The sequence below is a fragment of the Mirounga leonina genome, unplaced genomic scaffold, assembly GCF_011800145.1.
Source record: "Mirounga leonina isolate KUSES-001 unplaced genomic scaffold, KU_Mleo_1.0 Mir_197, whole genome shotgun sequence".
Taxonomy (NCBI): Eukaryota; Metazoa; Chordata; class Mammalia; order Carnivora; family Phocidae; genus Mirounga; species Mirounga leonina.
Genome location: NW_023270494.1, coordinates 6,761,131 through 6,773,256, shown reverse-complemented (window position 1 = coordinate 6,773,256; position 12,126 = coordinate 6,761,131). Strand labels below are relative to the sequence as shown.

At 56.8% G+C, this 12,126-nt stretch overlaps 1 protein-coding gene across 1 annotated transcript in view; it reads left to right on the top strand.

Annotated features, from left to right (window-relative positions):
- Window positions 1-12,126, top strand: part of TTYH2 (tweety family member 2) — a 36,795-nt gene that overhangs the window by 11,001 nt on the left and 13,668 nt on the right. The window contains exons 3-6 of the mRNA XM_035026122.1: window positions 1,314-1,425; window positions 6,217-6,437; window positions 10,481-10,576; window positions 11,127-11,199. Of these exons, the coding sequence (XP_034882013.1) occupies window positions 1,314-1,425; window positions 6,217-6,437; window positions 10,481-10,576; window positions 11,127-11,199 (502 nt within the window). The remainder of the gene's footprint in view (window positions 1-1,313; window positions 1,426-6,216; window positions 6,438-10,480; window positions 10,577-11,126; window positions 11,200-12,126) is intronic.

Here is a 12,126-nt window from a genome sequence, read left to right as displayed (position 1 = left end):
AGGGAGCCACATTCTGTCATCTGAGGGGCATCCCGCAGAATTGGAGGCTTATTTTGGGATGCCCCCAAAGACAGTCAAGAACCAGGAGGTAGGCTTCAGCTCCATGGAGGAAAGAACTTTCTACCAGTATGGCAGACCACCTCATGGGTGGTGTGGGGAAGCAGGGGGAAAGGGTAGAGAATGGAGGGGGAGTCCCCAGCTCCTGGAGGTTTCAGGAGAGACCTCGGTGGTCCCCACGCCTCCCCATGACAGTCACCTGGGGAGCTGGTGAAGGCACGGGTCCCAGACCTGCTGCAGCAGAATCCCAAAGGCCCTGCCAGCAGTCTTCCCCCCTTCAGAGGTGCTGGACTAGAAGACAGGAGTATTATTCCCGGCCCAAAGGAAATTAGCCAGACCAGGGACCAGGTGGCCATGAATGAACCTTCACCCCTACCCCCTGGGTCACCAGAGCTCCCTCCCGTCGCATACCCCCAGGACAGAGCTCCTTAGTCAAAAACCCGCTTTTCCATGGATGTTTATGGCAGCTTTATGCATAATCACCAAAACTTGGAAGCAACCAAGATGCCCTTCAGTAGACGAATGGGTAAATAAACTGTGGTCCAGCCAGCCAGTGGACTATTATTTAGCGCTAAAAAGAAATGAGCTATTTGGCCATGAAAATGCATATCACTCAGTGAAAGACACCAGTCTGAAAAGGCTCCATACTATGATTGCAACCATCTGACATTCTGGGAAAGGCAAAACTCTGGAGGCAGTGGAAAGATCAGGGGTTGTGGGGGAGGGAGGGATGGAAAGGTAGAGCACAGATTTTTAGAGCAGCGAAACTAGCCTAGGATACTCTAATGGTGGATGGGTGCCATACATTTGCCCAAACCCACAGAATGTACCGGACCAGGAGTGATCCTTAGGGTGAACCACAGACTCTGGGTGATAATGACGTGTCCATGAAGGTGTATCAATGTACCAAATGTACCGTTGTGGTGAGGAATGGTGGGAGCAGAGGCGGCTGTTAGGGCGGCAGGGGGTGTATGGGAAATCTCTATACCTCTGCTCAACTTTGCTGTGAATCTAAAACTGCCCCAGGGGCGCCTGGGTGGCTCAGTCAGTTAAGCATCCGACTCTTCATCGCAGCTCAGGTCTTGATCTCAGGGCTGTAAGTTCAAGCCCTGCATTGGGCTCCACGCTGGGCATGGAGCCTACTTAAAATAAAAAACAAAATAAAACTGCTCTAAAAAATACCATATTTAAGACAACAACGAGCAACTTTCTGTTCTGCGGGTCACTTCTAACTTTGTGTGGGGTCTTGTCTGTAGTGCTGCGGTGGGTGTTGGTTTCTATGGAAACAGCGAGACCAACGATGGGGTGTACCAGCTGATCTACTCCTTGGACAACGCGAACCACACCTTCTCCGGGATAGACGAACTGGTAAGGCTCACGGGCAGCAGTGGGCCGGGTCAGCACGGCCCGTGAGGTCAGTGTGCTCAGAACAAGGGCCCCAGTCACATCCCAACCAGCTTGGCCCCGGGGTGGGGTGGGGGAGTGGACTGCCCCTGAGGTTGCAATTGGTCCTGCTGGGAGTAAACAGGCGATTCCTGCTCTTCAGGCAGGGAAGGGTGGTGAGGACAGGGCTGAGGACCAAAGGAGAAAGGCGGACTGGGTCCTGGGGGGGACCTGGGAACGGCGGTGGAATCCAGCCGTGTGGACTTGGGAGGGCTGAGCACTTCCCCATTTGTCCAAGGGGAGCCTGAATGTGGGAAATCAGCCCCACGGTGTGTTCTTTTCACCTCACTGCTACATATGGAGTATCATGGGGTCCAGACAATGTCAAGGCGCGAAAGTCTTCAAAACCAAGTGAAACACCCTGAGGGGTGGTACGGCGAGGTGTCGTCCGGGCTCTGGCTTCCGGCTGGGGGCTCAGGGCGGAGGATTGTGCCGGCTGGCCAGAGGGACCAAGCGGTGGGGATCGGGGTTTTCTCAAACACTGATCTTGGCCCCCAGGTGCTTGTCACCTTCGCCATCAGCAGCAGGTGTTTGGGGCCTGTTTCCAAGTAGACCCCGCGCCCACGGGAGCTGGGTTCCAATGGAAAAGGCAAAGGGCAGTTTTCAGGGAAGCTGGTCCTTGGACATTCACACTGTTCCCCATCCCTTCTGGACCAGTTCCCCAGCCAGGGGGAGGGGGACCTCAGCAAATGGCCAGTTTGTGTCATTGGGCAGCCTCAGGCACAGAATCCAGCCCCAGCCAGAGCATTTGGACATTGCCCTGGTACTTGCTAGAAGAGGATTCTGGAAGAGGATTTGACCTCATTGCCCCTTCCTTCTCCCTAAGCTCCTCTAAGGCCTTAATCCGTCAGCAGCCCTGGGGTGGGGCGGGGGGGGCACACCATGAAGAGATAGCCCTGCTGCTCCTCAGCACCCAGGAAGGCTGCCGATGGGGCTCTGGCCTCAGAGAGAGCCCTTCTGGGGAGCGGAAGGTCACAGGCCAGACCGGGGCCCACCTGTCCTGCAGCACTTGTCTGCTGGTACCCATCGCTGGGAGACTGTCATGCAGACACTGGGCGGAGGCAGCTCTGCCGGGTGAGGTGGGGGCGGCTGGGATGGGGGGCTGAGGGCAGCCTTGAGCCCGAATACAGCCTGACCAGTCCTGGAGGGATGGGGGGACATACCCTCTGGGCCCCCCACCCCACCTCTGCCCTCCGGGAAGGGGCTCTGACCTCTAGGCTCTGCCTCCCGCTCTCCCTCCACCCACCAGCACCAGACCCCCTAGAGGAGGAACCCAGCTCTGAAAGGAGAGAGAGTCCCCTGCCTGGGGAAGCCCCAGAGCCATGACTTGCACTTCTTACCTTGTGACCACCATAAGGAATGGCCCTTGTCTCCCCGAAGGACTAAGGAAAGAGAGAACCCCAGAGCCATCCTCATGCAAAGTTCGAGTTCTTCGTGTCCTATCCCATGAGATAGAATGTACAGGGAAACAGCTAGAACAAGCCCCTAGGCTGGCCCATCCGCCGCAAGGGCTGAGTGCTCCAGGCCAGGTCTGGACATTCCAAAGCAAGCCCGACATCTCCAAACTCTCCCATGTTCCCAAAGGGAAGGGTTCTATGTTTCCCTGGATGTCAGCCCCTTCATTGTCTCTGCACCATTTCTGAAAGTCAAGGACAGGAGTCCCAGGGTTTTGTGATGGTCCAGCCAGCTAGGAGCTGCCTCCATCCTGACGATCACCACGGCCCGCCTCCTCTGAGCGAGCCAGGCATTTTCTGCCCGCAGAGAGGCAGGGCTCTGGGCCCTTGCTGGGACCTGTGAGGCTAGTTTGGGTCTTGGGGTAGGCACCCAACGCTCTGGGTCCCAAGGGCTGCAAGGGAGGCAGCAGATTTTGGAGGGCTCCCCAGATCCCAGGGGTGAAGGCCAAATACCAGAGAAACGATGTTGGATGAGATAATGTTGGTGAGAGTGCCTGGTAATCTACAAATCCCCCCAAGTGGGGGTGACTATGACATTGTGTGCCCTTATTAGAATTACTATCATTATATATGTTCCTGTAATCACCCTGAAGGAGACAGGAGGCTTGGGCTGCTGGGGCGTGGGGAGGGCAGGACTCGGAGGACAGGTCAGAGTGAGGTGGACCTTTCAGGGTTCCCCTTCCTGGACCAGAAACCCCACACCTGCAGCCTTGCACCCTGAGGGCCCCAGTGGGTGGGGGCCGCCGCTCCAGGCTCAGGCACGCCTGGCAGGGTTCTGGATCAGCTACACACTTTGATTTGGGGGGTCAGAAAGGGTCATTTGGGAGTGCCAGGTGGGTCCTTTGTCTGGTCCACTGCCCCCCATCCACCTCCCCGCCATCAGTGAAGGGGGCCTGGGCTCTAGGGAGTGACTCACTCAGGGGACCAGGCGTACCTCTAACCCCTCAGGGTCTTAGTTTAAAATAAGGGCCTCAGGAGCTTGGCTGACTCGGATCTGAGCTACGTGTTCCAGTGGCCAGTGTGGCTCCTCTGGGCTCTCACGGGAGAGCCAGCAGTAAAGCCTGTGGGCAGCCCTTGGGTGAGGAATCTGGGGCACAGGGACGTTGCGTTCCTGTCGCAGTGTTGAAAGCTAGTGTGTTCTGGAGCAAGAACCCGAACCCAGGTGTTCTGGTCTTCGCCCTTCCCTTCAGGATCTGAGATGGGGGCCCTCCCCAAACCGGCAGAGTCTCCACCCCTTTGTCCCCTGGTATGGCTGCCCTTCTAGAAAACCTCAGTAAGTGGAGAAGCTTCCTCCCCACCTGGAGGTTTTCAGACTTGAGTGTGTATCCGAATCCCCTGGATTGCCTGATAAACACAGATCGCTGGGCCCTCCCCAGAGTTTCTTGTTCCGTAGGTCTGGGACAGGACCACACTTGGAGGACCACTCTTCCGTCCTGTAGGGACGAGAGCTTCCACACCTGCTTGCTTGCCCCACTCCCACCCCAGCCTGAGTCGCTGAGCTGTCCCCCTTGTGCACAGAGCTCTTCCCCAGGGGGAGAACTCTCCCCCATCTCCGGCGCGGCCCTGTCTCTTGGGGGCTCCGTGTAAGCCTCTGAGGAACGGCGGTGGAGTGGGGAACAGGGGGCTATAAGTAGGTCAGTGTTGTGGTTTTAGTGTTTGCTTGTTTGTTTGTTTGTTTCCTTTGGGAGGACGTCAGGAGGGAAAAAGAGGGCCCGGCAGAGGTTTATTGGCTTTCATTTTTTTCCAAGGAGAGATTTAAGAAATGAAGAAGTTAAAATTGTAGAGCTAGGGAAGGAGAAGTCGTCTTGCAGAAAAAGTTTACAGATCACTGTTAGCAGCCCTTTGCTCTAAAGTTCGTTGTATATAATACAGGAATATAAAAAGATCCTGATCTCAGCACTTAGTAACAGTGCCTTTTGGAGCAATGGTTATAAAGCACTTACACATTGATCTTATTGAACTGAAAGGAGAGTTGATTGGGGTGATCGAGAATCTGCGTTTGTATCTTTTTTTCTTCCGCAAGAAGCTAGAAGCGGCCCAACCTAGAGTATTTCTTAGTCCTTACCCAGCTTGGAAGAACCGAGAACAAGCCGGAAAATGGAACAAGCTGCTGGCATTGAAAAAACAAAGCAAAACAGAACAAAGAGAGCCATTCTCTTTGCTGGAGCTGGGCGCCCGCCGAGGAGTGCAGATGTGAAAAGCCACAAAGTTGCCCTCGAGTCTCCCTAATGCACCAGCATTGGTCACAGGGAGTGTCATCTCATTGGCCTCTCGCCGGGCTGTCCGTGGGAAGCTCCTGCCCTTCGGTGGCATTTTATCTTCCTTCCAGACCCGGGGGACGATGAGCGCACACTCCTCCGCCTTCCAGCTGGTAGTACTGGTCGGTTTGGTGTGACAGTTTCGACAACAGAGCCTTTCTTCCCCTTGCTGCCGACACACAGCTCCAAGCAGGCTTGGAGGGGCAAGCTTGGGGTTCCCAGGCTGCGTCCCTGGGTCCGGCGGGACCCTGCGTCTGGGCTGTTTGGAAGCACCTTTCCAGGACCAGGCCCTCCTGGGGCTCCTTGTTGGAAAGCCAAGGACAGTCACTGCCTGCTTCCTTCCCTCTGTACCTTTGGAAAGAAGGTTGCTTCCTTCCTTCTGGAGCACCCAGCTCCAGGCCCTTGCGGCCTAGCCAAGGGAGGGAGCCCATCCATCCACCTGGCAGGACGGCTGTGCAGAGAGGGGGGCGGCGTGAGCCCCCAGAGCAGGCACTGATCTCCTCCTGCCACACGTCCAGGCTCTTTGGAGGCAGGATCGGTCCTTCTGTGTCATTTCAAAGTGTCATTGTTCAGGCTTCACGCAGGCTCTGGACGCCGGGAGCTGTTGCGAGGTCCACAACAGAGCCTTTCTCCTGGGAGGCGTTGAGAGATCCCATTGTGGGAACAGAAAGTCAGGCAGCAACAGAGGAACTTTGCTGTTAAACATTCTATCCCTCGGGCTGAAAAAGAATTTCTAATCCAAGGTGTTTCAAGTTTTAAGGGATCTTCAAGGAAGCAAAATGGATTCTCCTGTTTGTTTCCCCATCTGGGAGCCTGGGTCCTGGTTAAGACCAGATCGGGCTTGTGTCCTTCCCCCCTCCCCCCTGCCTCCCCCGGATGCTGGAGGACGTCAGGGCCTCTGTCCTCCTGAGGCTTGCAGGCCTTCCCCTCCAGAGTTAGAATATGTACCACCCTGGCTTCCTCCTCCCCTGGAGGCCAGATTCACAACCCCGGCCCCTCCGCAGGTATCCGGAACCACCCAGAAGATGAAGGTGGACCTCGAGCAGCACCTGGCCCGGCTCAGTGAGATCTTTGCTGCTCGGGGTGATTATATCCAGACGCTGAAGTTCGTGCAGCAGATGGCCGGCAACGTCATTGTCCAGCTCTCAGGGCTGCCCGTGTGGAGGGAGGTCACTGTAGAGCTGACCGAGCTGGCTGACCAGACTGGCTACGTGGAGTACTACAGGTGAGGGGCCAGAGGGAGGGCCGTGGGTCTGTCCCAGCCTGCATCTTAGGGCCCAGGCAGGGCCTAAATGAGCCATTCCTGAGACGGAGGAGTCTGTGTGCTGAATGGTGGGCATGTAGAACTGCGTCCCTGTGCAGTCGGGCCCCAGAGACCCAGAAAGGGGCAAAGGCGCGGTGACGTGCCAAGATCCAGTTGGAGAGGCTGAAGCTGGCCTCCAGGGACCCCTCCAGGACCAGCATCCGCCGTGGCTGGTGCTGGGGAAGATGGTAGTGGTATACAGGGTTGGGGGGCAGGATTTCCTCCCCTGCAGACTCAGCCACAGGGGTGCAGGAGGTCAGAGGGACGGTGGCCTATTTGCCTGCATGGAGCGTCCCCTGATGGCAACTTCGTAGCAAACCCAGAGGTGCCCCAGCTTCACTTAGGTAGAAGCCTAAGGGATGGGAGGCTGAGGGGCACCACCCCACCTTTGCCATACTCAGAAATGCAAACTCACACCTCCATAACCTCTGGGAGTCCGTGTACGTCTCCCCTGCCTCCCCATTCCCCAGACCCCATCCCAGGTGAAGGCACTGGACACAGGTAAGCTGACCAGGGACCAGCTGCCTCCCTCTGTGTGCAGGATCTGGTGATGGTCGTTCTGGGGCGAGCCAAGGAAGGAGGCAGCAATCTGGGCTTTCGGGACCTCCCGGCCAAAGGGGGACTTACACTCCTGAAGTGAGGGCCCAGCGCCTTGCACAGAGGGAGGGGGGCCTGGGGAGGAAGGGATAAATGAGTGCTGAAGAACAAGTATCAGCTCTTTGGACCCACCCCCTCCCCCAAATGCATGGTTCCCCTTCAAGCCATTAGCAAAGATCAGAGGCTTTACCCGCCCTGTTGCACAATTTACTCTGGTTTTCTGGATTCATTTCTCCTTTATGAGAAAACCCCACCCCAGGCTGACTAATAAGGACACAGAGGAAATGCTTCTGGTGGGACCCCAACTCATCCAGGGCTCTCCCTTCCTCCCGGGGAGGACAAAGCCGGACCTTGGCAAGGGAAGCGCATGAAGTCAGTCCCCAGCTCTGGCTGGCGCTCCCACCCCTCGACTCTGCAGCCCATCCAGCCCCTGCATGCCCAGGATGTCACGGATTCAGCTTCCCACCAGACTTTTTTTTTTTTGCTCACGTTCAAAACTGCCTTTCTCCCCAGCAACAGAAACTCCCAACTCTGAGGACGGGCTGTGACTCGTGACCTAAAACAGTGGCATCTGATTAGTCCTGTGATCTGACGGCCGTTCATTGTCTGAGTGCTCGGAAACTTGGTCCGGGGAGTCGGGGGCAGGTGGAAAGTGGGTGTCCGTGGTGACCCTGCCTTTCTCTGTGAATGGACCTGGAGCAGGACCGTGTATGCTTAAGGACCTCACGTGGGCATTAGACACCGACAAAAATGAAATAAGTCAGAATTTACATATCAAAGGGGACTTATTTTTAGGGTGATTTCATTAAAAATGGGAGGAAGGGTGGTGACAAAGCCTAACAGCTGTTTTAGTGTGGGTGACCAAGGTTTGCCCTCTGACCACCCCCCCGTCCCCAGCCCCCTTGTTCAGGCTGAGGCAGAAAAGGCCTAGTCCGAGGACATTAGCACCCTCTGGCCCCTGAAAACCGGTGGTGTTCCTTCCTCCATCTGCTGTTTGCCAGCTCCTTCTGTCCCCTGGGCTGTCCTGGAACAGAGAGCCCTCATTCCTTGAGCTAACCAGCCTTAGGGGCTCCTCTGAACAGACTCCCCATCTTTGCCTTCCAGATGATTCTAGAGCAGAGCCATTCAGCTAAGCTCATATTTTTTAGCGCTTTTATACAAGGCCCGGCTAAGTATTGGAGGCAATAAAAAGCCAAGCCTCTGTGAGAGGCTCATAAGGGGTGTGACCAAGGCACCTGCGGAGGCCGGATCCAGGAGAGCTTTGGGAGTAAGGGCCTGCACAGCTTCTGCTGGAGCCAAGTTCTTGGTTAGAAACACATCCCGGGTCATCACTGGGCTCCTGTGGGAAAACACATCTGCCTCGCAGAGCTGTTTCCAGGAACTCCTTACAACATGAGGTGTGGAGGCAGAGAAAACGCACTGAAACACAATCATGTAGAGTGAGTTAGAAGCAATCCTAACCTGATTTCTTGTTGCTGTGCACAGCAGGGAGAAACGTAATAAGAGATCTTTAGGTTTGAAACATGAAACCAGGATTTTGAGAGGTGCCTGGTGGCTGGCCGTGTCTCCTGCAGAAAGACTCAGATGGGCAAAGTCCAGAATTCCTGGGCCAAGCTGTCCTCCCACCGGCCTCTGTCTGTTTTCCAATCAGCAGAATGGGGTCCTAGCACTAGACGTTCCTGAGATCCCTTCCTGCCCTGGCTCCGATTTAGGAAAACTGGCTCCTTGGTGGACTGGGGGTGTCTTGATTAGCGCCCTTTCTTGGCACTCAGCCTCCACTCACAAAGGTGGGAAGAACCTCGTTTGGCTGCCAGGTGGCCTCAGCGTGCCCCCACCCTCTGGGAGCCTCGTACTTCCTTCCAGCACCACCCTGCTCCCACCCACACTCCAGACTCCTTCTCACCCTCATGATGGTGTTAGTGAAGCATTGCCTGCCAAAGAGGAGGGGTCCATGAGCTTATTTGGCTCTTGCATCAAGAGAAATCATAATGATCCAAAGACTTCCCTCTTCAGGGGCCTGGAGCAGTCCTTTCTGTCTGCCCCCCACCCCACCCCGCCTCCTGTGTCCCCCAGTCCCACACCGCAGGGCTGCTAGGCAGTGGCTGCTAGTTGAGGCTGGTGCTCAGTTGTAAGGCCCCTCCTTGGGATCCCTTGTGGAAGGGAAAGGAACTCCCGGGGCTTTGCTTGGGATCAGATCAATGCCTTTGGACTTTAGGCACTCTGGATTCCTCGGCCCCTGCTTTGGAGAAGCAGGAACGCGGGGACTTTGATATGCCTCAGCAGCATGCCTTATTAACCTTGGCACTTAGTGAACATTTAACTTTTCACCCAGCCCTGAGAAGGTTCCAGCCGTAAAGGTTTGGAAACTGAGGCCCAAAGGAGGGAGACAGCTTGTCAGGATCTGCCAGCTAGTATGTGACTCTGCCTTTTCCCGTCAGCGCCGCCCGGGGGCGGGGGTGGGGGGCAGAAAGGCCTGAGGAGTGAGGGGTGGCGTGGGGCTCCCTTGCCCCACCTGAGCTCCCTGGTGGTCTGGGAATGAGCCCTCCGCATCCAGGCACCCCGTGCCTGGCAGAAATGTTGCTGAGAGGAACCTACGTGTCCTAAGCGGTGGGTCCCAGGCAGCTGGGAGGGCGAGCTGGGAAGGCCGGGCTGAGCCTTCATCACAGAAACGGGCGTCTTAGGGGCTTTCTTAGATCCATGGACATAAATGTCAGGCCTGATCTGATGCCAGTAAGTGTTCTCAAAGCAGCAGGACCAGGGTCCAAAGAGGTGCCTGTGGGAGGCTGCAGAGAGACCACGTAGACCTGCCCTGTCCAGCGTGTGGCCACTAGCCACACATGGCACTGGAATTTAAATGAATCAAAAGCAGCTAGGATGAGACACAAGTCTCCATTGCACAAACCGTATCTCCATTCTCCAGAGCCACGCATGGTCCGGGCAGATGCAGTGGGCTGTGCAGAGATCTAGAACATGCCCGGGCCGGGCAGATGCAGTGGGCTGTGCAGAGATCTAGAACATGCCCGGGCCAGGCAGATGCAGTGGGCTGTGCAGAGATCTAGAACTGCAGGAAGTTCTAGCTGGCAGTGCTGGTTTAGACCCTGAGCCTGGGCGGGGGCGAGCGTGACCCTTTTGTTCAGGCAGAATCAGGGGTGCAGCCCTGGGAGCCCCTGAAGAGCCCGTCCGCGGTGCACACTGGTCCTGCCCGGAGCAGGGCACAGCCTCATCTACTCCGCTCAGCTGCTGGTTCGGGGCAGCTCGTCACAACGAAGGGTTAAGCAGGCCTGGGGGCTGCTGTGCAAGCTTCCCCGCTGGGCACCCGGTGTGGTGACGCCGCCCCCTCCCCTGACCGTCTCTCCCTGTCCACCCAGATGGCTTTCCTACCTCCTGCTGTTCATCCTGGACCTGGTCATCTGCCTCGTCACCTGCCTGGGACTGGCCAGGCGCTCCAGGTGTCTCTTGGTCTCGTGAGTATCCCTGCCTGCAGGCCAGACAGCCGGGCAAGCGTGCGGGGTGACAGTGTCACCGTCAGAGAGATGGGGGCCTGGCCAGGCTTGGAGAGTGTGGTGGGGGCAGCGGCCTGAAGCCACCGTCTGACCCCTCCTCAGCCCCCAGCCGAGGGAGACGGCAGCCGCTGACTTACCATCTGGACACCTAGCAAGGACTGGGCCTGCCTCCGTGTGTCCCCACCGTCCCCGGGCCTGACTGCTGAGCTGCTGAAGGAATTGGCCAAGCATTAGAGCCTCCAGGGTCTCTAATCAGCATCTCCTGATAGCTTGTGCCCGCACAGCTGTGTCTCTTTGGCCCAGGGACCTATGCTGCCAGCCCTGGGCTCCGTACCTCTCGCCCAGCAATCAGCAGGCTGATATTAGGGGCCACTGCAAGAGTCTCGGGCCACAGGGGGGACAGGCGGGTGGCTCGGAGGAAGGGCACTGGAGGCTGGTGGGGTGACAGCCCTCACAGGGCGCCCCCCTGCCAGCCCGCGCCTGGATCCCACGGGCTATGTCTCTCTCCTAGGATGCTGTGCTGTGGCGTGCTGGGCCTGTTCCTCAGCTGGACGTCTCTGGCTGCTGACAGCGCTGCAGCGGTGGTGAGTTGGGGGTGGGCGTGGGGGGTGGTCTAACCAGGACCGTCTGTCTGGTGGCACATTGATGTGTCCTGTCCAGAGCCCCCAGGGCAGGGCCAGCTTCCGGTCTCTGTCCCTAACCCAGAAAATCAGAACTGAGAGGGCTTGGACCATCCACACCAGTCCCTTTGCCCTTCCTATGGTGACAGAGGCCCAGAAAAAGGAAGAGGCTTACCCAAGATCATGAGGTATTTAGGGGCAAAGCCAAGATAAGACGACTGATCCCTTTCCCACCCCACTGACCCATTCCCAGCTGCTGCTTGTAAGGCCAAGCTTGGATGGCCAGGTGAGGTCTCCGGGTGTGAAGAACTAACTGGGTCTGATGGGGATGGGTGGGGTCTAAACATTAGGCTGGAGAAGCCTCGGGCTTCCGAAGCGCCCTCTTTGGCCAGCTTCCCTGGACATTGGGAATGTGGAATGTGGTGTTTAGCTTGCCTTCAGTCCCATTGCCTTGGACTCACACACACGGCCTGAAACACAGCGGTGTATGTTTCTGGATGTGGTGCCCCAGAATGTTTTTAAAACACACGCACACAAGGCGGTGGAAGCTCCCTATGTAGGTATGTTTGGTCGTCAGTAGACCTAACACTCAGGCGAAGCGGTGCACAGGTCATTCATTCAGCTGACTGGCTCTGTGGCTCTCGGCTGCGCCAGGTGTCCAAGGATGCAGAAACCAGGAGGACATGATGTTCGATCTTGACATAGTCTCAGGCTGCAGAAGAAACGCTTGTAGGCAGCTCACTGTGACCCTGTGTGAATGGAGACCAGGGAGGTGCATGCTTCGTGTGTGTGTGTGTGTATGTGTAAGGGGGCGGTCAGGATTTACTGGGGGATTTCAGGGAGCCCCTGCCTGATTCGGGGCCACAAAGTAAGCCCATGGCCTACATCTGT